At 33.3% G+C, this 26,340-nt stretch overlaps 3 protein-coding genes across 3 annotated transcripts; 2 read left to right on the top strand and 1 right to left on the bottom strand.

Annotated features, from left to right (window-relative positions):
* Positions 1 to 1,823: 1,823 nt before the first annotated feature.
* Positions 1,824 to 5,420, top strand: LOC120162059 (protein MODIFIER OF SNC1 11-like). Its single transcript, XM_039172239.1, has 6 exons — positions 1,824 to 2,143; positions 3,260 to 3,340; positions 3,427 to 3,555; positions 3,667 to 3,727; positions 3,835 to 3,899; positions 4,003 to 5,420. The coding sequence occupies exons 1-5, from the start codon at positions 1,824 to 1,826 to the stop codon at positions 3,871 to 3,873; spliced, it is 630 nt and encodes a 209-aa protein (XP_039028170.1). The 3' UTR covers positions 3,874 to 3,899; positions 4,003 to 5,420.
* A 4,891-nt stretch (positions 5,421 to 10,311) lies between these two features.
* LOC120161508 (pathogenesis-related protein PRB1-3-like) lies at positions 10,312 to 12,547 on the bottom strand. The gene is made up of 2 exons (XM_039171732.1): positions 12,078 to 12,547; positions 10,312 to 10,501 (listed from the first exon to the last, which is right to left on the bottom strand). Exons 1-2 carry the CDS (start codon positions 12,545 to 12,547, stop codon positions 10,312 to 10,314), a joined length of 660 nt encoding a protein of 219 aa, XP_039027663.1.
* Positions 12,548 to 14,146: 1,599 nt separating this feature from the next.
* Positions 14,147 to 15,834, top strand: LOC120162250. The gene is made up of 4 exons (XM_039172418.1): positions 14,147 to 14,380; positions 14,558 to 14,730; positions 14,911 to 15,109; positions 15,315 to 15,834. The coding sequence occupies exons 1-4, from the start codon at positions 14,302 to 14,304 to the stop codon at positions 15,551 to 15,553; spliced, it is 690 nt and encodes a 229-aa protein (XP_039028349.1). The 5' UTR covers positions 14,147 to 14,301; the 3' UTR covers positions 15,554 to 15,834.
* The last annotated feature ends 10,506 nt before the right edge of the window (positions 15,835 to 26,340 follow it).

The following is a 26,340-nucleotide window of genomic DNA, read 5'->3' as shown; positions in this document are numbered from 1 at the left end:
CTTGATCAGTCATGACGATGTATAATTAACCCTTAGAAAAATATAAATAAAAATAATGACCAAACAACCAAAAAAATATGTCAAAATACAGAAGAAAAAATGTCATAAAGACATAAGAAAAACGTGTCATACAAGTATATTTATTGAAAATAAAAAAAAAGTATAATAAATAATACATACGGTATAATTTACAATATAATTGACATATTTGAATAAATATAATGACAAAGACAAAAGAAAAAGACAACTACTTATATTTTAATACATATAGTGATATTTAATATATATTTTCAAATTTGAAGTGACAATATAATATGTATATAAATTTACAATATAATGGACATATTTTAATATTATATTGTCAAATTCAAAGTCACATTTAATGCTTAAGTTGACTACTTGTTCAGATAGACTTGTTTGATGCAATATTAATACTTTTAGGATTCAATCAAAATATTTTAGAACTTAGTGATTAATTTCAAATATTGAACCATAGTTTTGGAGTGTTCGGTGGAATTGGCCCGAAAGAGAAAAACCCTTATGGTTTCCTTTTAAAGGCTTGAAAATACTTAAGGTGCATTTGATTCACGGAATGTAAGATTACAAGTGGGAATAAAAGATTATGAGGGAATAGGATTACAGAGAATGTTGTATTTTGTGTTTGATTGGTTTAGCAGGAATGTAAGATTACCGTGTTTGGTTAAAGGAATAAAAGATTATTGAAATGTATATTTGACTAAATTATCTTTTTTATATATTTGTTTTTTAATAAATTGGAAAATATTTATATATATATTTTAAAAAATTTAAATTTATAAAATTTATAATTTTTTTTACAAATTTAAAAATATAAAAATGTTTAATGAAATGGTAAAATTTTATTTTAACTCTTAAACTTCATATAAAATTTTAATTATAGATTTTCTTTTGTAAATCTAAAATAGTTTAAGGATAAATTTGTAATTCAACCTTCATAAAATTTTTATTATTCAATGACAGAATAAATATATTTTTGAAAGAAAATTTTTTAAGGGCATTTTAGTCCAAAACGCCGGTAATCTAACAATACCTAAGAAAATAGAGGTAATGGCATTCCCGATAATATACTTAAAAAAATTCACTATTAATAATGACATTATCGTTCAACCAAACGTTCACTTTCCCCGACCAAAGACACCTTTAGGGGGTGTTTGGATGGGGGAATGTGAGATTCTCATGGGAATATAATTCACATTCCCCCGTTTGATTAGGCCGGGAATCTCATTCCCAGTAATGAAAGATTACCAATAGTGGATTTTTTAGGTATATTACCAGGAATATCATTATCTCCATTTCCTTAGGTATTGTTATATTACCGGCGTTTTGGACTAAAATACCCTTAAATTTTTATTTTAAAAAAAATATTCTTCTTCTGTCATTGAATGATAAAAATTCTACGAAGGTTAAATTACAAATTTATCCTTAAATTATTTTAGATTTAAAAAAAATCTATAATTAAAATTTTATATGAAGTTCAAGGATTAAAATAAAATTTTACCCTTTCATTAATTTTTTTTTATATTTTTAATTTTGTAAAAAAATTATATAAATATTATGAATTTAAATATTTTAAAAAATATATAAATATTTTTCAACTTGTAATATTATACAAATATATAATAAATACAATTTGGTCAAATATACATTTTAATAATCCTTTATTCCTTTAACCAAACACGATAATCTTATATTCTTGTTAAGCCAACCAAACACAAAATATAACATTCTCAGTAATCTTATTCCCAAGTAACCTTACATTACTAATATTACATTCCGTGAACCAAATGCCTGTCGCCACCGCAAGCACCACCGAAGCTCCAGCATCCGTCGTTAAATCATCGGTTGAACCGAACTATAAGCAGATCGTGGACCCTGCTCCACCTTCCCCGGATAAGTTAGATCCTCCTAGCTCTGATACTCTTGCTTCTGAAATATTGCTTAAGGAAATCGAGGGTTCGAAGGCCAGCGGGACTAGTGTTAGCTCGGTCGCTGGGGGTGGCGCCTGCCCCGTTAACGATATCCTGAAGAAGATTCTCCGAGCTGAGCGGTTTGGTGTACCGATTCAGTTGTCTGAGCAAGAGAAGCGTTATTCTAGGGCTGAGAGGTAACTACTTCTTTATTTCCCTTATCCCGGTTCGTAAAATTTGGGGTTTATCGGGTATTTAGGGTTCTTCATTTTAGTTTATACCTAGTCGATGAGAATTTTGTAGAGAAGAGAAGAAATTGATTATTTTATGTTGATTGATTGTTACGATATCCTGAAGAAGATTCTCCGAGCTGAGCGGTTTGGTGTACCGATTCAGTTGTCTGAGCAAGAGAAGCGTTATTCTAGGGCTGAGAGGTAACTACTTCTTTATTTCCCTTATCCCGGTTCGTAAAATTTGGGGTTTATCGGGTATTTAGGGTTCTTCATTTTAGTTTATACCTAGTCGATGAGAATTTTGTAGAGAGGAGAAGAAATTGATTATTTTATGTTGATTGATTGCTGGAAAGGTGTATTCTGATCTTTTTGATTGATTCTTGATGTGCTGATAAGCATATATTATTGCCATTGAATAAATTTCTCTAGTATTTTTTCTTTTTATATTGTTTATAATATTTTAACAGCTCATAATCATCAATCTATCTTGTCTTAGATTTAATCAACTTATTAGTTGATTCTCTAGAGATTAGTGTAACCTGATGTTACCAGCAATGTTGATCATTCTGATACGAGAAGCAAAAATTAGAACCTAAATTATTTCTTATATGAAACCTAATTAGACAAGGACAGTCCTCCCTGGTTTGTCCAGAAGGAACATAGTTTATTGGAACACAAAATGATTTTTAGAACTATATATATATATAGTTTTTACGTTACATAAATACATAATTCTAATTAAATCAATTATGAAGTTTGTTTTACTCAATAATTTTATAAGAAACTGTGTGTTAATGGGACTGCTAGTCTTATTGAATTTGATAACTAGCTGTCCTTGATTGGGTTTACCTATTTAATAATCATGCTTGCATGTTTGGCTGGGACAACTTAGCTAAATAAGGGCGCTTCTTACTTAGTTTTATATGATTAGAAAGAAATTCTATGGCTCCTTAAAATTTTGCAGTTGAAGGGTTTTTGTTGATGGTAAGGCTGTAGCTTTGGGTGTCAAACTTCATTTCTTGATTTTGTTTTTGGTTTTTCACTTTCTAACTTGTTGAGTTTGGACAAATCATGTTTCAGGTTTGGCCCTGCACCCAGCACAAATGGATCAGAAGCATCTAAGCAATCAGAGGACTTGAAGAGGAAAGTGAGAGCAGAGAGGTTTTTCCTATACCACCTTACCTGGTGGGTATATATATATGGCTTGCAGTTGCATTTATTCAGTTTTTTTTTTTTTTGGTTCTCAGGTTTGGGCTTTCTGTATCCTCTATGGGTGCTGATGAAGAGGAAAAAAATAAAGCACGTCTCACCAGATTTGCACCAGAATCCAAATCGGATACTATGGAAGAGGAGAAACGAAAAGCGAGGGCAATCAGGTATGTTTCTATGCTGAAAAGCTGTTTTCTTCAATATTAGAGATATAAACGCCTCTTTAGAAATCATTATGAAAAGTATTATTGAACTTTGATATTATCTGATCTTTCCAGGTTTTCTAATCCTCCATCAAGTACTTCATCACAGGCGAATGGCAAGGGAAATATTGAACCAGTAAGGCATTTAGTTGGTCATTTCTCTAGTAGATTGATCAGTTAGGAGAAAATCAAGTGATTTTAAGTACTATCTAGTATATTGATTCCTATACCATTTTTTGGCAGGAGGCTCTTATTGCTGGAAAGGCTGGTGAAGGAACCTGAATACGAGTTTCCTACATAGTTAGAAGGTGACTTTTGGAGATATAATTCTTTATGCATTCGGCTATATTCTCATATATAGTTGTTTAAGTAGATTCCTTTAATTACTTTGCATTATCCATTTTTTTTCAGGACCAGTAGTGTACTATCATTTTGTGATTCCCTCAGCGTCCTCTTTACAATGTTTTCCTTCAACCTTAGAATTCTTACACTCAGTAATCCTTCATCCTTAGATAAATGTCTAAAGCAGTGAAAAGGTTCCTTTGGCAGTTAGGCTCTATTCACTTGGTGAGGCCTATAGGGGAAACAACCATCACCTGTAGTGTTAACTTGTCTCAGATCCTACAAAGAGCATTAAAAACTCTGGTATAGGGGCTAGAAAATTTCAACTTTTCCCTTTTGGTAATGTAGTTGAGAAAGCATGAAGTAGTTGGTAATTTCTTCAATGGTTGTTCTGTTCCCTTGCGATGGTAATATTTTTGGAGCATCTTATTTTTTTTTTTTTGATAGAATCTTGGAGCATCTTATAATCTTCCAGTTAATTGGTATGATCAAGTGTGAGACAGCAGTAGTATTCATATCGAGTCTGTCTATTTCTATGGGTTAAAGAACTTAAAGTTGTTGATATTAGCAGCTTCATTGGAATTCTTGGGACTCTTTATCTTTTTCATAAATAACTTTGGTTTTTATATGTTAGTGATAGGCTCTTTTTTATTTTTTGGAATTGGGGCTTTGGCTGTAAGATGACACATGATAAACTAAATGCCTTTGATATGAGCAAATGTGGATACCTTTTTTCTGTGTTTACATTAAAAAAAGATTGGAAAGCTTTATTGTGGGAGTTCGTGGGAGGCTTATGTTTAGATTGTTTTTGTTCTTTTAATCACTGACTGTTGTCGTGTTTCTTTCGTTCCTTTCAAATGGTTAAAACAAGAAATAGAATAATTTGTTGGATGTGTGTACGTGCATGCATGTTCTCGCATGCACCCATTTACAGGTTTGTATGTCTATCTGCGCACGACACTCGTGGCTCAAATGGAACTAATCCTACTTCATTAGTTAACTCTCTTTCTATGCAACGCTGTTGTGGATATGATACTACTGCTGTTCAGTATTTGATCATGAGAGGTATATTGAAAAGTGTGAATGGTTTTCATAATGTTTAAGATTTTGAATATTGGGAACATTTTCAATCATTGATGAGACTATATGATCGAAAAGCTAATACTTTTTTTTCAGAGTCCATTGCTTTAAAATTTATTCTTCTGGTTTATTTTCGAGATAAGTGACACTACCACACTTTAAGATGATTGTTAGCTTCCCTTAGGTCTCAGTCTCACCAGATGAATTGCTGATAAATCCGACAAGGTAATCATCGTGGGAATGAAGGCTGCTAATATTTCCTCAATCTTTCTTTTTTTCTCGTGTAAAGATGAAGTGTTAGTAATTAGTTTTTTGGTTGGAAAATTTTGTATGGAAGACCGGTTAAACATTGAGGGAGTCGCAAAGTCTTAACATTATTTACTTCAAAGTTTTTGGTTTAGGGTCATAAATTTTTGTATGGAAGACCGGTAAAGATGAAGTGTTAGTTGGTAATAAGTTTGTGCTGCTTTTTAATTTATAAAACGAACGTAGAGTATGATGGTTTTCATCTGGCTATCGGTATTAGTATGTTATGGTGTACCATTTTGGATTTCATATGTAATTCAGTTTTTTCAATATTCAATTATTTGATTTTTTTAAAGCACTCGTAAAATCTTGTGCTAAAGTACAAGCATTGATAACATGTATCGAATTTTTTTTATTTGAAATAAAATTTGGATTTTATATTAATCTCGTAGATGCAATTTATCTTCATATGCTATTATAGTAATCTTGCTCTAAACAAATGCGCGCTTTATTGTTAAGATGAATGGACGAAAACTACATAAGAGCATAAACGTAAAACTAATGCAGCTGAGGCGTACGCGTAATCTCAAAGATGGATTGTGAACGAGTGTTAAAACTACACCTTTAGAAGTATACGGTAGCAGAACCTATCGACTGACATTAGAAGGGGTGTCATTCTCCTTTGTAGTCATAGATTATAGCAGTTATGTTTGTAAGACATGTACAAGTTGTTAATGATTAAGAACAATCTTAAGCTTATATTATCTTATAATCACTTCAGACTATTAAAAAAAGTATATATCAATAGACTAATTGGTATTCGAAGCTACTATATTTATTTTACTTAAACAAAGTGATTGTTAATCAATTTGGTTTGTTTCGATTGAAATTTTAAAAATAAGTACCATATAAGTTAATATGAAAATAAAAATAATAAAATTAATTATAATTGATTTAGATTAATCTCGAAATTGCTCAATTGCATCATTTTATACCCTACACCTCACTTAAAACCTTAAATCGAGGGTTTTAAGTTAGATATCATAGTTTAGGGTTTAAAGTTTAAAGGTTATAGTTTAGAGTTTAAGGTTTAGAGGTTATGGGGTTCTGGTTTAAAGTTTAAGGTTTTAAGTTAGGGTAGGGTTTAAAAAGATGCAATTAAATAATTTTGAGGACTAAATTGATGCGAAAATATGATAAGATCAAAAATGATAAATTAGATCTATTACGTGGGCAAAGATAACCCTTAATCCTTTAAACAAATATTATAAACTATTAGGAAAAAAATGCAATTGATAAAGAGATAAGCCCATAAAGCAAATTTCCAAATGGGCGTCCAAGGCTGACAGTCGTCCCCTTTTTCCCAAGTCATTTATGCAACTTCAAAACGACACAGAATGGTTCAAAATGGCGTCGTCTCCTTGGCTGGAATGTAATACATGTATGCACGCTTCTTCGTCTTCTCTTCTTCCCTCCTCTCTACTTTTTTCCATCCAAAGGGCTCTCTCAACATTGCTTCAAACGAAAGCCTGAATTTCCTTTAGTTTCTTGAGAAAACTACACTGAGGTAAAACCTTTTAAACTGCTTAACTGATTCGATCATTGTTTTTAGTTTCCAATAACACTCGCTACTTCCGAAAACGGTCCAAAACATGCACATTTATATAAATATTTCCAAGTTCCCCAAAAATAATCCAATTCTTCAAAAACAAGAAACTGAAATTTTTTATTGTTTATATGCACGGTAGCATTATCTTACAGTGAAGGAAAGTATACTGGATCAGCAGTGGAGTAGTATGATATAGTTAAATAAAGCTAGATTTAATCAAAGGGTATTATTTTTTTTTGTTTTATATTTTATATCTGGATTATAATCGGATGCTTGTTGATCTTGCATTTCTTATCATTATCTTATTTTGTCAAAAAGGGTATTTTTATCTTTGTTTTTCACTTTGAAATCTTTATTGTTTTTAATTGAAAGTGTTGATTCTTCATGTTAGATGTTGATGATCAAATTTGATGGTAATGAAGGAGAAATGCTGGCCTTGAACCCTAAAAAACATGGCAAAGAGGATCCTATATGGACATCTTCGTTTCAAAGTGTAAAGTACCCTGATATTGAGTGTTCAAAGGGAGACCTTTCCTACAAGGAAAATGTAGCTCAGTATTCTAATGTTTACAGTGAATGTAATTGTGCAACAATGGGCACAAGCGGTGGTGAGGGTGTTGTTGAAATCACAGACGGTATAAAGCTTATTGAGGGAGATATAGAAGCAGCTTTAATTCTGATGAAATTATCAAACGATCATTTATGTTCGCTTAAGACTAAGTTGCAATCACCAGCAAGGAATGGAGCTTCTCTTAGTCAGCGAAACTGGAGCAGAACGAAAGTTGGCAATGAATGCATGAACAACGATGTTGTTGGAAAATTTGGGACGAATGGGTCGAACTTATTGAATTTGAAGCTGAAAAAGATGGCGGGAAGGACATACATGGTTAAGCAAGTTGAAGTTGATTACCATTGCATCAAGACTGAAAAGGTCCTTGATGAAAATGAACTGCCAATTTCTTCTTTGAAGAGAAAGAAACTGTGTAAGTCTTCCTTGGGGAAATGTGGTTTAAAGGAAGTGAAAGCTCAACCTGGTTCCTTTGGAGGATCAGAGGTTGCAAATAGTGTTCAAGAGCAGAAAGGCTTGATCCCGGAACCATTTGAGAGATTGCAATTCAGTTCAAGATGCCCCGCTGCTCACCCGGGGATTTCGTTCTCCATCATACATTTCCTTTCCGCCATTCGCACCGCAATGATTTGTCCGTTTGCAAAAGATGAACCTTCAGCATCAAGCTACAATTCTGCTAAAAGCAATCCTGAAGGCAATGGCAGATATCATTGTCTAACCATGTCTGAAATTGTTGAGGGAGTCAGATTGAATCCCGGGGATCCTTGCGTTCTCGAAGCTCAGGAGCCACTTCAGGAGTTGGTTCGAGGTGCTCTTGCTATATTTTCGTCAACAACAGCACCTCTTGGTGGAAAGGGCTGGAAGGCTCTCACTATCTATTCCAAGTGTGACAAGAGTTGGTCCTGGATCGGTCCATTGTCTATTAAGCCACACAACGATATGAAAGAAGCTTTATCGTCCGAAGCTTGGGGTCTTCCAAGCCGGACAGTTCTGAAATTAGTCAATTGCTTTGCGGATTGGTTGAAAATTGCTCAAGAGAGTCTTCAAAAGATTGGAAGCCTTCCTGCACCACCATTGACATTGATGCATAAAACTGTCAATGTAACAGAAAGATTAAGAGAAGTCCGTCCTCGAAAAACTGTAGCTACCATCAGTCGTTGCCCCAAAGAAATAAGGGATTATTTCAGAAAGGAAGAAGCTGTTAGGTACGTTGTTCCAGAGAGGGCCTTTTCCTACACTGCATTAGATGGCAGAAAATCCACAGTTGCTCCACTAAGGTGTAGCGGCAAGCCATCATCAAAATGCAGGGAACATTTCATGCTTAAAGCAGATAGACCACCGAATATCACAGTACTCTCTCTCGTGAGGGATGCAGCAGCCCGATTGCCGGACCATATGGGCACTAGAGCCGACATTTGTGTCCTTGTAAGAGACTCGCAATACATCGTGGAAGAAGTCTCTGATGAACAACTCAATCAAGTTGTCAGTGGCGCCTTGGATCGATTACACTATGAGCATGATCCATGCGTGAGATTCAATGTGGAAAAGAAGTTATGGTTCTATTTACACGGAGATAGAGAAGAAGATGATTTCGAGTACGATGCTACATTTTCGACAAAGAAACGAAGAAGGCAACGATGAGTTCCATGAATATAATTGCAGCAGCTTTTTTGCACCTTATATTAGCTAAATACCATCTCTTCTGTAGTCTTGAGTTATGATTTTTTTAGTTAGGCCAAGTTAACGAATATGAACATCTCAAAACAAAGCGTTTGTGGATGGAACTGTTATGTTCGGTTTCAGATTTGGACAGTTTGGATCGAAACAATTCTTATTTTTAATTTATTTTTGTTATTTCAGCTTAATATAGTTCCAAATTCGACTTGGATATTTTAAATTAAATAATGTTACATTAATTCATTTGAAATTGGCAGGTTCGAATTTTTTGAATTAAATCAAACTAAATTTTAAATCGATCATGCCAGGCCACCTTGGTTTTTACACGACAGACATTCATGAATTGCCTTCAGCCATGAATATATTTAAATCAACCCAAAGGAATTGATGGTTCACTTTGAAATCTCTTATCTTCTTTCTCTGTCGACCGAGTCCTTTCTCTTCTAACAAATTACAACTGAATCTTCCAAGCAAGAAACTAAAGCATTGAGAATCGGAGCCTCAATTTCATTTAAGAAACTCTTTTGGAGAATCTGAATAACTCAAAACTATCTTTGTCCTATCCAAGTTTTTTAGAAACAAATTCAGATCAATTTACTCTCCAAATCGTTTCAATGATTTGGGTTATTCAAATTCACCAACTGAAAATTTATTGCATTTAATCCAGTTGTGCTTTCAAAACTATAAATTCGTGATGAAATTTAGTATCATTGTTTAGCAATAAAAACTGGGGTTTTCAGACACGATTATGGGGAAGTTATAGTTTATAGTTTATGTACTATTTTATATTAAGTCTTAATTTTTTAATAATGAGTGATTAAAATGAAACTAAAAAGTAATAATATATATGATTTTCAAATAAAAAAAATAATAGTAGATATTAAACGTGTAGTTTATCCGCATAAAAGCATACTTTTCCTGATTATTGAATTGTTAGGTCTGAGAAGAAAGTCCTTAGATAACGAGTGGAACAGTGTTTTGGCGGTAGAAAATATAACTGCTGCTGGGTAGAAAGTAGGTGAAACCCAGCACTTCACCTAAATGTTTCAATACATTAAATATATAACAGTCGAAATGTATTACAATTGCCGTTTTTCAAGATCTCACTTACAAACCAGGCTTTGTAAATATGGGAAAAGTTTTCTTCACCACTGTCAACACCGAGAGCTTCGGGGGCAACAATGGCTGGTTTTCTCCACTATCTGTACAATTTCTTCATTGTCTTCTTAACATCGTCCAAGCTACCAAACGGGTGCTCATTCACATAATTCCCCGGCGGATCATAGTTGCAAACGATGAACGATCCTTTGCTATTACTGCATTTAACACTGGCGCAACCCACGCTACGCGTATCTTTCCATACAATCTGGGTATAATCAGGGCCGGCCCTATACATGTGCTAGATGGACGATGACTCAGGACAATATGTAGGGGCATCATTTTCTAGAAGATAAAGATGGACAGCATGTACGTGTTACTGCAAGTTGATTTAGACAAAAAAAGGTGCTGCTGACTGTGGTTTTGTTGGTAATTATTTGGTTCACCATTCAACTCGACATCAGCTGAGTCAAACCCTTATTCAGTTCCTCCACTTGTTCTTTTCTCGCCACTTAATTGCATTGGAGAATCAGGGAATGAAGTGTTGAGTAAATGGGTTGAGGGGACATCATGTTTGAGGGACATCAAATTTTCTTTACTGGTTTTGTTTGCTTTGTGTTAAATTAATCAATGAAATCGGTATAACGAAATGAAAGGAGTTATAATTCTTTTATGGGATTTGAATTTTCAATTTTTGCAGGTGTTGTAATTTTTTTGCTTAAAATTATGTTTTGTTGATGGGATTGAAAGAAAATCTGGAAAAATTAAAGTTAATTTGTTAGTTGTTTTTTAGTGTTGGGTTATTTGAGAATTATTATTAATCATTTTAAATGTATATAATGGGTTGTTGAAAAACGAGCCGTAAGACTTGTTATATAGGGAACTGAGAGCTTTATCTGAAATGAAGTTGTAACATATAGCTTCTATAGAAATTATCTTTATCCAAAAGAAAATGTTACATATTGCTTCTACGGAAATGATCTTTATCTGAAGTGAAAATTCTTTGGTTTTCCGGATTCTGAAGTCAGTAGAAAATGGTGAGACAATGAATAGATTTATTAGGATTAGGAGCCTCATTTTGTAATGCGGAAGGAGTCGTTTATATGAGATTTAGGGCCAGGAATTGCACAAGTTTGCACCCATGAATGGGTTGAATCCTAATTCGTTGCTTCATCATCCAGACTGAAAAATGCCGGGTTTGGATTCATTGATTTTTTTGAGGTGTTGTGGTGTCATTTTTCCTGAACTTCTCCGATTCTGATCTTACATGTTTGCTTTTAATTTTATGTTTGTAATAGTTTTTCGGATATAAGCAATTAGCATGTCACACGGATCTCTCATGTTATGTATGTCTTTTCTTCTTTTTACACTGTACAAATCCAGCAGCAGGTCGAGAGAGATGCTGCCATTGCACGATTAGAATAAAGTCGGATAATTCTTGCATTGAGATTGGCTGAGCATCATGGAAAGAAGTACAAAGTAATTGATGAAGCTCTAGCTTTTGTGGGAGATGTACACGATGCTAGCCGTTATGTCTCACCCGAAAACCTTTACCGTATGCCAAACAGTCCATTTGGACAGAATCTAGTATCACACAAAGGGAAGTACTCTGATAAGCTAATCAAAGTTCTGGTTTCCAGCTTCAACTATGCAAAGAAATCCCTGAATTTTGACCATATGGGTGGGATACTAAGCAATGTAGCTATATTCGCAATCAGCATGGTAGCAATGATGCATCTCCAACAGCTTGCTCTTTCAGAACTTTCAGGGAGACAAGAAAATAACACCAGAGAAACCCGAGAAAGAAATCTCAACTTGAAGGACATAAAATTATTATCTCGCCCATAGCATTAAAATTCATTGGACCGGCCCCGGGTATAATGGCAACACATCTTTTTTTTGGCGCGCGAGTTTGATATCGGGTCGAAGAAAGCTTGCTCCGACGCCCATGATTTTACCACCGTCGCAGGCCTCCAATTCCTCGAGCCGTCGCCCCAAAACAGGTTCTCCCCATAAGAGCCGTGCGAATGGATCAACTTGCAATCATTGGAACGCTTTTCAGCCCACTGTTCGGCGAAGTTGGCGACGGTGTAGTTCCAAGTTAAAGGTGATTGTCCATGGCGGAGTCTCACGGCGTTGTGAGCCGAAAGGAAATCAGTGACGAATTTGGAAGTACCCCTTCTGTTTATCGGAACAACGATCGGTTTCATTGTATTGCCTTTGCCTTTGCCTTTGCCATTGTCATTGGTGGGTTTTGGCCGAGGAGCCACGCCAGCCAAAACGGTGAAGTAAAGGACGAAGAAGGTTGCGACGAAAGTGAAGGTTTTTGTTGACATTTTAGCTTGCTACGAGCCTACGACATATTATTCAGACGACTCATATATATAGCGATGGCGGAAGTCAAGTGAGGAAGAAGAAAGCGTTTTCGATTGGTTTCCAAGTTTCAAACTTTGTTGTTAACAAAAAAAAATTATAAGTTAATTTAACAGATACAGGTGTAATACCGGTATTATTGTTGATAATAGATATAGGTTTTATTTTTTAATTATCGATTTTTTATAAAGGTGGAAAAAGGATTAATATCAATAATCTTTTGTTAGTATATTAAATTTTTGGTTGATATTTGTAATTATTTATTAAATATTTTATTTCTTAATTTCTAAAGAAAAGAAAATTAGAAATATCCATGGATACTATGAAGTAGGCATAAAGCAGGCAATCTTGCCCATGGAACATGGATATAGGCATCGTCATGTTTGAGATTTTAGATTACAAAAATTAGGTTTAAGCATTACTAGGAATTTATTCTTAGAATCATTTTATTATTCATTTAAATATAACTGTATTACAGAGTTCGTTTTTTATCTGAAAATTTCATTGATGATCCATAAAAAATTATTACAAGGATATGATATGAAGATCAAGCTCTATAGGCACAATAATCACAACTTCAATCGCAGCATATAAGAGTTCGTTTCCAGTAATGTTATATTTGTGTATGTACGTTTTAGTTATAGTTCAACCTTAGTTAAGTTTTGATGGATCAATATGATATTCTTAATTCAATGATAGATTTAAAAATATTTTTTATGACGGACACACACGTTAACAACATAAAATTTTAAATGAGGTAAGCATAAATAAAATTTTAAGATGAACACCATCAGTAAAATATATAACTAACCAAGGAAAAACCGTATATATCCATCCTCAAAAAGCTGTGAATCCGCCACCACCCTAACTTGATTTCCTTCTAAACTGGGTTAGATTATTACAATTACAAAGTAAATTATTAATCACTTTCACCCTCGAGACATAAACACAAGCATACATACATTTACATATATAGCTACAATCGTAAGGTTTTCAATTTTTTTATATTAATTGTTCATTTTATTAATATGTTCATCCTAAATTTTATTTTTGCTTATTCTATTCCATTTTTTTATTAATATGTATGTGTTCATTGTAAAAATATTTTTAGATCTACCACTATAATATATATATATATATATATATATATATATATTGAAATTTCCTAATTACTCTTAGGATAGTCTCTTAAACCTCTATTTTAACGTGATCCCCAAGCATATAATCATAGGCATCCACTTTGGGTCATAAAACAGAAAAATAAAATTTTCAAAACAAAATATAAATTTAAACACTTATTTTATCATTAGACCCACAAATATTAATTAACATTCACCACCATTTATAGAAACACAAATAGAAATGTGTATCTAGTCCGTCCCATTTTTGTATTCCTAGGGTAAATACCAAATGATCATAATAGGTCAATTAACAGCCGCTTACAGTATCGCCACGTGTGCATTGCCCTCGTCCAATTACCCGCAGCGCGAACCGGTCAGCAACGGATCTTTGTTTCTTTTTGGTTCCCTGTCTCTATCTTCACGCAAAAAAAGACAATAACTTCCAAAACCGCCATTTCTCATTACTTTTTTGCCCTAATTTCTTCATTTAACCGGTTATTAAATAACTAAAAGAAGATTAGAGGAACGCCCGCCCGCTAATTTTCTGTGACTTTTTTGGTTTGTTTTATCGAGAAATTGAATTGTTTTAGCTCGCTATGTCGATTCGCCATCTGTTAAATTCGAGAATTTCCTTCCATTTTCTCGTTTGGTGGATCTTGTTTGGTTGTTTTCCAGGTGATGCAACTTTCCGAAGAAAACAAACTGAAATTGTGTACTGGTTTTCTGGCAGGCATTTGGCGTTTAGGAATTAGGATTGACTTTGTAGATGAAACTCACGTTTTTTCGATGAAATTTTGAAAGAGAGAATCTATCTTTCTTCCCTTTTTGATTTTGTTTGTTTGTTTGTTTTAGGAATAATTTCACCGTTTGTGGTTACATTGGATTCAGTTGAAATATTCCGCACACACGATTGGATTTCAAAACCGGCCGTCTATTTCGCTTGTAAAGGAGAGAAAAAAACGCTGTTACCCGATGTAACCAAACCCGGCTTCATTTATTCTTTCAGGGGTCAGGAATCTTGGCAGGTTCTTAAATAATTCGCCCTGATTTTCAATTTTCAATTTTCAATTCTCTTTTTTCTTGATCGCGTATTACTTGTTAGTAGATAATTTATATTAGAACTTCATTCAAGAGTGTGATATCAATTTTGCATTTACGAGATTTGCAAAGAGTGTGTAATGAAATTGCAAGCTTTGTGATTTCAGCCGGTGACAGAATTGAATGGCAAGAAATGCAAGCGATGTGGATTCTACGATAATTATGTCATCAAAATAGATTATGTATATGAGGAGTGGGAGTTTTGTGCTTCTGATTTCAAAGCTCCACTTGGGAAATACATTTTGTTTAAAAAAAACCAACTTAATGCTACGTTCCACTGTCAAGAATGCACAACTCTTCCTGGTGGTAAGGTTTTTATTTTTTTCGTGGAATCTTTCCGACTTTCTGCTCCGGTAATCCGGGGCACGGTTTCATCATGTCGATTCTTGTACCTCGCTCATACGTTATTTACTTGACCGCACACTTGCTTTGGTAATATTGCTGTTTAAATCCTGATGCACAAGTTGTTTTCATTGTAGTTGACAAATTGGTATTTATCGTTTGTTTGTAGCTTCCAATGCAACCCCTCAAAATATTAATGACGACGACGACGACGATGGGAAGGCAATACGTGTCTTTATAATTATTCTGATTACCCTGCTGGTTTTAACTGTAACAATAATTGCACTTGTGGTGGCACATAAACATTGGCAAAAGAAGAAGAGGCAACAAGAACAAGCTCGGTTCTTAAAGCTATTCGAAGAAGGGGATGATATCGAGGATGAACTAGGCCTTGGTACTGTAATATGATGAAAAGAAACTTTGTTACCTCCTTTACAGTAAGTTCACCTTACATAAAATTTTGCTTCTTGTGGGAGGGAAAGGAAAGAAAGAAAATCAGTACTTCTTTGTGCAAATTTTGATATACATCTGTGATACTAAGTTGGCTACAGATGTGTGTATAGTTGAGCTTTGTGGCTCTCTTGGCCCCTCTATTAGTTCAATAGTATCTAGGTTCTAAGTCTTGTAATGAAGAACAACAAAACCCTTTGCTTTTAACTAGCACATCAATGGAATCACCATTTATCAGTAGCTGATATCATGTTTTAACATTATTTTGCTTATATAAATTATTGCAAATTTGGATACATCTTAATAGGAACACTACCTGGGTGGATTTCACCTTCACTGCATATTGTTGTATTCATTTTTTTCCCCAAAGCAGACAAGGGAAGTACCCGAAGATGCCATCACAAAGTCCCGTTTCATCAATGCGGTAGCCATTGGTAGTTCTCTGTTCCTCTCCATAGTTGCAGTGAGATTCTCCATCTTCTTCTTCTTATTCACAATATTGATGGTTACACCAGGGGTTAAAATCACAATCAGGCCGGCTAAATCCATCCTCCTGATTATAGATGGTTGAACTCTGATGCTGATCTTCACTTTGGCTATAGTCTTCCTTGTTAACCATAGCGTCATTGCATCCATCATCTTCCCCGCCGTACGTGCCGCCATGGAACAGATAGTCTCCCCAGTAGCCTCCATGGCAAGCATCATATTCCGATAGCCAATGCCTGCAATCGCAATCTGATTGCCTCTCGTGTCGTCCATGGTAAGCCGTCTCTTCAAGCGAGTGTGGATCGGAAACAGGATAAAGATCGAAAATATCAAACAATGAAGCTGGTTCTTCATTGTTGGTATTGAACCAGGAAGTGTAATTATCAATGGCAGGCGTTTCTACCATGCCAGAACTGAAGTCCTCCATTGCTGCTACCACTATTAAAGCTCTAAGATTCTGCAGTCCCCTTGGTTATGACAAAAAGGCAAGTGATGAAATTTCGTAAATCCTTTAAAATTGGTGGGAGATTCTTTGTTAAAAGTATAATAGGGATCCCTCTACTATAGCAAGAAATTCACTTTAGTCCTTATACATTGAACACAACATTTTAGTGCCTTTATATTAGATCCGTTAACAAAATTGGTATTTTCCGAAACAATTAAAAAAGAATAATATAAACTTGTGTCCATTAAGGAGAGTGACAAGCTTCAAAAGAGGAACATTGCAGTTCAAAAATGGTTATTTCCGTAACTGTAAGAACGGACTAAAATGTTACGTTTCAAAATAAAAGGATTAAAAATGATTTTTTCTAGAGAATGGAATCTGTTTTTAGAGGAAAAATTGGGGAATTTAGGCGGCTTTTTTATGGAAGATGAGGGCAGGTCGGTCGTTAGAGCATCTTATGCAAAACTTCTCAATCACCGAAATGCATCCACTTGCTAGTAAAGCGTTTCTTATATTCTCACCATGTCATAATGGGTATCTATATTACCCAAATCTTTATCTTTCTATTATTTGACCGATGTAGTTTCTATCATAATTTAATCATTTATAGGTTCTTTACTTTTCAAAATATTTTTTTTACGAATCTAAAATATAATCTTAATTATATCTAGATAAAAAAATTAAATAATAAAAAAATTCTCTTAATAAAATTAAAACTCATAGCTTAAGAAAATACTTGCTCTACTTTCCAAAAATATGTTTTCAGTTTTGAAATATATTTTTTAATTATATTAAATTATAATTCTGTTGACATGTGATAAGATGGCATATATATTTTAGTTTTTTATAAGTTATTTTTTTTTTCTCTTTTTCTCTCAAATTTTAGACCGTAATCTAATCGACTATTATAGTCGGTGATTTGGGGCAGTCATCATCAACCCCTTTTATTCTACCATCTTTCTTCTTTCACTTTTCTTTATTCCTTTCTTTTCTTCTTTTCGTATTTTCTATTTGATCAACTATTTCTGTTTTCTTCTTCTTTTATTTATAGTTCACTGTTTATATCGATATGGTTAAAGCTAACAGATAAATAAATATCGATATTCCTTTAGTAATATCAATATTATTTTTGTAAAATATTTAAATTATATAGTTAACATTTAATTATATTAAAATTATAATTTAATCTTTAAGATTATCTCAGTATAAAATTAATTTCTGAATGAAATTGCTTTGATATGAACTATGATGTATTAGTTAGATGTGAATGTATGGTGTATTATTTTAGATGTTCTTCATTCTAGATCCTTCAATAACATCTCGTGTTCGTTTTTCGTTTCGGTTGAGTTAGGGACATTACAATCTAATTATTTAAATAAAATTAATCAAATTACTTATTATTAACATTCAATGAAAGAATTAACATGATAATTAAAAAAAAATTATATAATTATATATTTGGTGTTGAAAATTCAATATTAGCCTAAATGTTCACACCTAAATTAATTTGATGTCATTGCTTACATCAATTTAGTTTTGATGTCATTGCTTACATCAATTTAGTTAGGTGAAAATTAAGTATTTTTCTCATGTTTTAATTTCAATGGTTTAGATTATTTAGTGTTTATTTTAATGAGTGGTTTAGATTGTTTCTTGTAACCTATAAATACCCTACTTGTATTTGAGTTTTATCATCCAACAATCAAAGCTTAATTATAAGCATTTGAAAGCTTTCTTAAGAGTTCTTCCCTTTTGCAATTTTGTGAGATTATTCTAAAGAGAGTTTTTTTTGGATCAATTAGAGTTTTTACTCTATTTTGATTCAACAATTGGTATCCGAGCCACGTTTTTTAAGATCTCTTGAAATTCTGAGTATGCTCTGTGGCTGCAGTTTTTAACTGATCTTCCACATCAGAAAATATTTCTTGAGTTATTGTCGAGGTTATTACAAACCTTGTGGAGCTTCTTTGTGTTTAGAGTAATTTAGTACTCTGCACGTTTGTTACTCAAGCTTGTTCGGTGTAGTCAAAGCCTTGCCGTTAAGATGGGTGATCTTCAAGTAGTTGGAGGAATCAAGAAGCTCAACAACAAAAACTACAACACGTGGGCAACATGTATGGAGTCATACTTACAAGGTCAAGACCTTTGGGAGGTTGTCGGTGGTGGTGAAGTTACACAACCGGCGACAGAAGATGCCAATGAAATCTTGCGAAAGTGGAAAATTAAAGCAGGCAAAGCAATGTTTGCTTTAAAGACCACAATTGAAGAAGAAATGTTGGAGCACATCCGGGATGCTAAAACACCAAAGGAAGCATGGGACACTTTTGTTACACTCTTTTCGAAGAGAACGATACAAAATTGCAACTTCTCGAGAATGAACTTCTATCAATGGCGCAACGCGACATGGCGGTTGCCCAATACTTTCACAAGGTGAAGTCGATATGCCGTGAAATTTCAGAATTAGATCCGACAGCTGCTATTGGGGAAGCCAGGATAAAAAGAATAATTGTCCATGGTTTGAGACCCGAATATCGAGGGTTTGTTGCCGCTGTACAGGGATGGCCGACACAACCATCGCTTGTTGAGTTCGAAAATTTGCTTGCAGGTCAAGAAGCCATGGCCAAGCAAATGGGAGGAGTCTCGTTGAAGGGTGAAGAGGAAGCGCTCTACACCAGCAAAAGCAGAGGCACTTTTCAGCGGTATACTGGCAATGGATCTAAAAAAGATGGTGACAAGGTGAAAAATTACCAAGGAAATGGAGGCCCTCATTCAGGGGGAGCTTCCAAGAATCGCGGTAATAGTAGAAAGTTCGATGGCAAGTGTTACAATTGTGGGAAGATGGGCCACATGGCAAAAGACTGTTGGACCAAGAAAAAGTATGTTGAAAGTAATACTGCTACTTCTTGTTCGAAGGAGAATAGTGAAGATGGTTGGGATGCTGAAGCGTTATTTGCTACGGAGGAAGAAGAATTAGCTCTCATGGTAACAACACCAGAACGGATTGACTACAAGAATGATTGGATCGTAGATTATGGCTGCTCAAATCATATGACGGGTGACAAACAGAAGTTGCAAAACCTGTCTGAGTACAATGGAGGTCGTGTGGTGGTGACAGCTGACAACTCAAGGTTACCGATAACTCACATCGGTAAGACAATAGTTACTCCTCGATATAATACTAACCAGGTGCAACTCCAAGATGTTTACCATGTCCCAGGAATGAAGAAAAATTTGCTATCTGTGGCTCAACTAACATCATCAGGCCATTATGTCTTATTTGGTCCCCAAGACGTGAAGGTTTATCGTGATGTCAAAATCACAGAAACACCAACAATGGAGGGACGACGTTTGGAATCAATTTACGTGATGTCAGCAGAGTCTGCATATGTAGACAGGACAAGGAAAAATGAGACATCAGATCTATGGCACATGCGGTTAGGTCACGTTAGCTATTCCAAGCTAAGTGTGATGGTGAAAAAGTCGATGCTTAAGGGGCTTCCTCAACTAGACGTGAGAACAGACACGGTCTGTGCGGGATGCCAGTATGGTAAAGCACACCAATTACCATATGACGAGTCAAAATTTAAAGCAAAAGAACCTTTGGAGTTGGTTCACTCTGATGTGTTCGGACCGGTTAAGCAACAGTCAATTAGCGGTATGCGGTACATGGTAACATTCATTGATGACTTCTCCAGGTATGTGTGGGTTTTCTTTATGAAAGAAAAATCTGATACTTTCTCAAAGTTTAAAGAGTTCAGAGACTCAGCTGAAGGAGAAGTGGGAAAGAAGATATGCTGCTTGTGCACAGACAACGGAGGAGAATATAGATCAAACGAGTTCTCTCAATACCTAAGGGAATGTCGAATACGTCATCAGTACACTTGTGCCAACACGCCACAACAGAATGGTGTAGCGGAAAGAAAAAACCGGCATCTTGCAGAAATTTATCGAAGTATGCTACATGCAAAGAACGTATCTGGAAGGTTTTGGGCTGAAGCAATGAGGACTGCAGCCTTTGTGATCAACAGACTTCCTCAACCAAGGTTAGGATTTGTTTCACCCTTTGAGAAACTATGGAACATAAAACCTACAGTTAGCTACTTTCGAGTATTTGGCTGTGTATGTTATGTGTTTGTTCCTGATCATTTACGGAGCAAATTTGACAAGAAAGCTGTTAGATGTATCTTTGTGGGATATGACAGCCAGAGAAAAGGGTGGAAATGTTGTGATCCAATTAGTGGAAGATGCTACACGTCACGAAATGTGGTATTTGATGAAGCATCTTCTTGGTGGTCCTCAGAGAAGGAGGTGTTGCCAGATTCGAGAGAATTTGGAGACAAACTACAATAAAAGATGGGGGAGCATGATGCTCAACTTCAAACAAGTTCAGATGAATCAGAAGATCCAAATGGCGATGATGTCGAACAAAGAGTGACTCAGAATCCGTGGCAAACTGGCGTGTATCAACAACCAAACGAAGAAGGTGGGCCTAGTGAAACAGAAGAATCAATTCCACAATCTCAACTTCGAAGGTCAACAAGAATACGAAGGCCAAATCCCAAATATGCCAATGCAGCCATAATTGAAGAAGCAACGGAGCCTGAGACGTTCGAAGAAGCATCGAAGAGTTCTCAGTGGATGACAGCTATGAAAGAAGAGGTCGATGCACTTCAGCAAAATCAAACTTGGGATATTATACCAAAGATAAAAGATGTGAAACACATATCTTGCAAATGGGTTTACAAGATAAAGCGCCGTCCAGATGGGTCAATCGAGAGGTACAAAGCGCGATTGGTAGCTCATGGTTTCTCTCAACAGTATGGATTAGACTATGATGAAACATTTAGTCCAGTGGCGAAACTTACAACCATACGAGTCTTACTTGCACTTGCAGCCAACAAAGACTAGAACTTGTGGCAGATGGATGTGAAGAATGCTTTTCTTCATGGAGAGCTAGATCGAGAAATCTACATGACCCAACCAATGGGTTTTCAGAATCAAGATCATCCTGAATATGTGTGTAAGCTGCGAAAAGCACTCTACGGATTGAAACAAGCACCTAGGGCGTGGTATGGTAAGATTGCTGAATTTCTAACGAAAAGTGGTTATTCAGTAACACCTGCAGATTCTAGCTTGTTTGTCAAAGCCAATGAAGGTAAGCTAGCTATCGTGCTAGTGTACGTGGATGACTTAATCATAACCGGTGATGATGAGGAAGAAATTCTTCAGACGAAGGAGAATTTATCAGTTCGTTTCCAGATGAAGGAACTTGGACAACTTAAGCACTTCCTTGGTCTAGAGGTTGATCGTACACACGAAGGAATATTTCTATGTCAACAGAAATATGCTAAAGATTTGCTGAAGAGGTTTGGAATGCTCGAATACAAGTCAACTTCAACGCCAATGGAACCAAATATCAAAATGTGTGCACATGAAGGAAAAGATTTGGAAGATGCAACAATGTATCGACAATTGGTAGGTAGTCTGATCTACTTAACCTTGACCCGACCTGACATTTCTTATGCAGTTGGTGTGATGAGTCGGTATATGCAAAATCCAAAGAAGCCTCATTTGGAAGCAGTTCGACGAATACTGAGATATGTAAAGAATACAATTGACTATGGTCTTTTGTACAAGAAAGGTGAAGACTGCAAGTTATTTGGTTATTGTGATGCTGATTATGCAGGAGATCATGACACCAGGAGATCAACAACTGGGTATGTGTTTAAGCTTGGGTCCGGAACAATTTCTTGGTGTAGCAAAAGACAACCAACGGTATCATTGTCAACCACTGAAGCTGAGTATCGAGCAGCAGCAATGGTAGCTCAAGAGAGTACATGGTTGATACAGTTGATGAATAATCTACATCAACCAGTAGATTATGCAATTCCGTTGTATTGTGACAACCAATCGGCAATTCGGCTGGCGGAGAATCCTGTCTTTCATGCAAGAATTAAACATGTGGAAGTACATTACCACTTTGTTAGGGAAAAAGTTTTGCAAGAAGAGATTGAGATGAGGCAAATCAAGACAGATGAGCAAATTGCTGACTTGTTTACAAAAAGCTTGAGTGTTGGAAAGTTTGAACATTTCCGTCGTCAGCATGGCGTGATTCAAAGAATGGAGGCTAACATTGAGGGGGAGTGTTGAAAATTCAATATTAGCCTAAATGTTCACACCTAAATTAATTTGATGTCATTGCTTACATCAATTTAGTTTTGATGTCATTGCTTACATCAATTTAGTTAGGTGAAAATTAAGTATTTTTCTCATGTTTTAATTTCAATGGTTTAGATTATTTAGTGTTTATTTTAATGAGTGGTTTAGATTGTTTCTTGTAACCTATAAATACCCTACTTGTATTTGAGTTTTATCATCCAACAATCAAAGCTTAATTATAAGCATTTGAAAGCTTTCTTAAGAGTTCTTCCCTTTTGCAATTTTGTGAGATTATTCTAAAGAGAGTTTTTTTTTGGATCAATTAGAGTTTTTACTCTATTTTGATTCAACATTTGGGCCTCATCATTTATATATTTTTTCAAGTGATGACCATCTAATTAGATGAAAAAATATTAAAAAAGAATGGTGTCGTAAACCAACAACCAGGTGGTTTAGTAAGATGGGACATTAAATCTCTTAAGCAAGATCAAGGGTCTGAATCATGGCGTTTGTGAATGGAACAAACTAGATCGAGAGAGTCGTCTTCGTCCCTGCATATCTGATCCAGATCAATCGATCAATAGATCAGATGATCGTGGTTATACAAAAAAATGATGGTGTTGTAACGAGACTTAGTGTACGAGGCGATATAAATTATTAAAAATAAAATAAAATAATATATATAATTATATTAAAAATTTTAAAATTATTTAAAATTCTTTTAACAAATCTAAATTTATGAGTACAACTTAAATAACAAGTTAAATTTATAATCCAAATCTTACTTTTTATTGTTATCAAAAGGTTTTTTAAGAATTATTTTTTATTATCTTATAGTCGGTTTTAATCATGTTAATGTTGTTATTCAAATTATATATTTTAAACTATGTAATCTAATAAAAAAAATAACCAAAATACGACTGAATTGTATATTTTTACTTTTTAATAAAAATTTAAAATACTTAATTTAATGATTATATATATGATATATGAAATTATAAAAATAAATATAAAAAGGAAAAATAATTTAATTTTAAAATATAAAAATATATGTTAAATATTATAATAATTATAGATTAATATATGTATGAAATCTATTCAATTATAAATCAATTATTAAATTTATTTCAATAATTTAGGTGTTCTCATAATCTAAAGTGACCTAGGTTTGAGTTCTCATTTTACTAGTTTTATTTATTTTCTTTTTCTTTTGGTGACAGTAACTAAAATATAAAATGTATTCAAATTTTATAATTTATATTTTAAATATGAAATTTGGTCCAATGGTTAAGGGTACTCAATCCTCACCAAAGTCCTAGGTTTGGTCCTTCTCAACACTTTTATCTCAATATTAGATAATGACATGTGTTACAATTAAATGATGTAATTAAAAAAATCAATAGATTGGTGATCAAATTAAAATTACCTATAATTAAACTGTCAACTATGTAATTTACTTGAAGACAGAGGAGTCCAAGGTGAGATGATGCCCCCTTATAAATATGTAATTTTCTTTGTTTACATTACATCTAGACAGTCGTCCAAGGTGAGATGCTGCCACCTTATACTTAAAAGTTAAAAAATAATGAATTCCCTAAATACCCTTCACGAATCGCGTAGTTTTATCAAAAGAAAGTTAGGAAAGTTATGCGGTACAACTCCTTTAATATATTGTTAAAAAAATATACTATCAGTTTTATTATTATTTAAATATTAAAATCGGTAAAAATTTATTTAAAATATTATTATTTATAGGTAAAACGTTAATATTTTTTAGCATTTTCGGTAAAGTGCATAACAATAATAAAATTTATAAAAAAATAATAAAATTGATAGAAATAATAATGTTTTCAGTAATTTTTATCGATTTTATTATTTAAATAATAACAAAATCAGTAACATCTTTTTTTTAGTATGCACGTGATCATTTCCCAAAAGGTGAGCTAATTAAAATCCTTCATAGAATTTCAGTTCAGATTACCTATTTATTGAAGAAGTCTCACGTAAAATAATTTAATATATGACTAAGGAAATGTGTTACCAGAAATGTTATTATTTTTTAATATTTTCGGTAAAAAATTACTCAAAACAATATTATTTCTACTGGAAATATTATTATTGGGCGCTTTACATGGTTTGTTAACATATCTGGTAAAACGTTACCTTAAACATTATTTTTTCTACCAAAAATATTAATATTGATCCCTTTACTAGAAATATTAAAAAATATGAATGTTTTAAATAAAAAATAATTTTTTAGATAATTTTTTATAAAAAAATATTAAATAATAATAATATTTTTTGTAACACATTTCGTTAATAGTATATTAAGGTGGTGTTTATTTTTGCAGAGGTAAAAAGTCTGCAGTCTACGGACCACATCTGCAGACATCTACAGCAGAAGAGGTGGACCAAAAGTCTACAGTCTACAAGAAGAAGACTGTTTGTTTTTTAACGTCTACCGACTGCTAAAATGAACTGAAATATAAATAAACTGATTTTTTAAACTTAAAAGAGTTTTGCAATACTGAGATTTAAATAATTTTAGTTTTACAATACTGAAATTTAAATAATCCATACAACTACAATAATAAATTATTTAAAATAAATCAATCCATATTTTAAAATAAATCAATCGATACTAATAAATTATTTAAAATAAATCAATCTATACAACTACAATAATAAATCAATCCATATTTTAAAATAAATCAATCCATACAAATAAATGATTTAAAATAAATCAATCTATACTAATAAATTATTTAAAATAAATCAATCTATATTTTAAAATAAATCAATCCATACTAATAAATTATTTAAAATAAATCAATACATACAACTACAATAATAAATCAATCTATATTTTAAAATAAATCAATCCATACTAATAAATTATTTAAAATAAATCAATCCATATTTTAAAACAAATAAATCCATACTAATAAATTATTTAAAATAAATCAATCCATACAACTAGAATAATAAATCAATCCATATTTTAAAATAAATCAATTCATACTAATAAATTATTTAAAATAAATCAATCCATACTAATAAATTATTTAAAATAAATCAATCTATACAACTACAATAATAAATCAATCTATACAACTACAATAATAAATCAATCTATATTTTAAAATAAATCAATCCATACTAATAAATTATTTAAAATAAATCAATCCATATTTTAAAATAAATCAATCGATACTAATAAATTATTTAAAATAAATCAATCAATATTTTAAAATAAATCAATCCATACTAATAAATTATTTAAAATAAATTATTTTAAAATAAATTATTTTAAAATAAATTATTTTATAATAAATTATTTTAAAATAAATTATTTTAAAATAAATAACCTTATTAAATTATTTAAAATTATTTTAATAAATAATTATATTTTATAATTATTCTTGAAGAGGTTTGAAGACTTTTGAAGACATAAAACCAAGTCTGCACCAAGAAGAGCTCGTGCAGACGTTTAAAGAGTTTCTGTCTTCTAAAAAACAAACAGTCTGTGAAGTCTAATGTCTGCGCATGATCTGCGCGACGAAGACACAAGTGGTTTAAAAAACTTATTCAGTAAAAACAAACACCACTTAAAGATTGTCGTGCGCCACTTGTTTATATATATATATATATATAT

This window comes from Hibiscus syriacus, unplaced genomic scaffold (assembly GCF_006381635.1).
Source record: "Hibiscus syriacus cultivar Baekdansim isolate YM2019G1 unplaced genomic scaffold, ASM638163v2 tig00111402_pilon, whole genome shotgun sequence".
In the NCBI taxonomy this organism is placed as follows: Eukaryota; Viridiplantae; Streptophyta; class Magnoliopsida; order Malvales; family Malvaceae; genus Hibiscus; species Hibiscus syriacus.
This window is presented reverse-complemented; position numbering and strand designations above follow the sequence as displayed.

Coding starts and splice junctions, on each gene's coding strand:
- LOC120162059 (XM_039172239.1), top strand. CDS start 1,824: ATGCCTGTCGCCACCGCAAGCACCACCGAAGCTCCAGCATCCGTCGTT. Junction 2,144..3,259: donor CGTTATTCTAGGGCTGAGAG/GTAACTACTTCT, acceptor ATCATGTTTCAG/GTTTGGCCCTGCACCCAGCA. Junction 3,341..3,426: donor AGGAAAGTGAGAGCAGAGAG/GTTTTTCCTATA, acceptor TTTGGTTCTCAG/GTTTGGGCTTTCTGTATCCT.
- LOC120161508 (XM_039171732.1), bottom strand. CDS start 12,547: ATGTCAACAAAAACCTTCACTTTCGTCGCAACCTTCTTCGTCCTTTAC. Junction 10,502..12,077: donor TGCCATTATACCCGGGGCCG/GTCCAATGAATT, acceptor GCACATGTATAG/GGCCGGCCCTGATTATACCC.
- LOC120162250 (XM_039172418.1), top strand. CDS start 14,302: ATGTCGATTCGCCATCTGTTAAATTCGAGAATTTCCTTCCATTTTCTC. Junction 14,381..14,557: donor CTTGTTTGGTTGTTTTCCAG/GTGATGCAACTT, acceptor TGTTTGTTTTAG/GAATAATTTCACCGTTTGTG. Junction 14,731..14,910: donor GGGGTCAGGAATCTTGGCAG/GTTCTTAAATAA, acceptor TTGTGATTTCAG/CCGGTGACAGAATTGAATGG.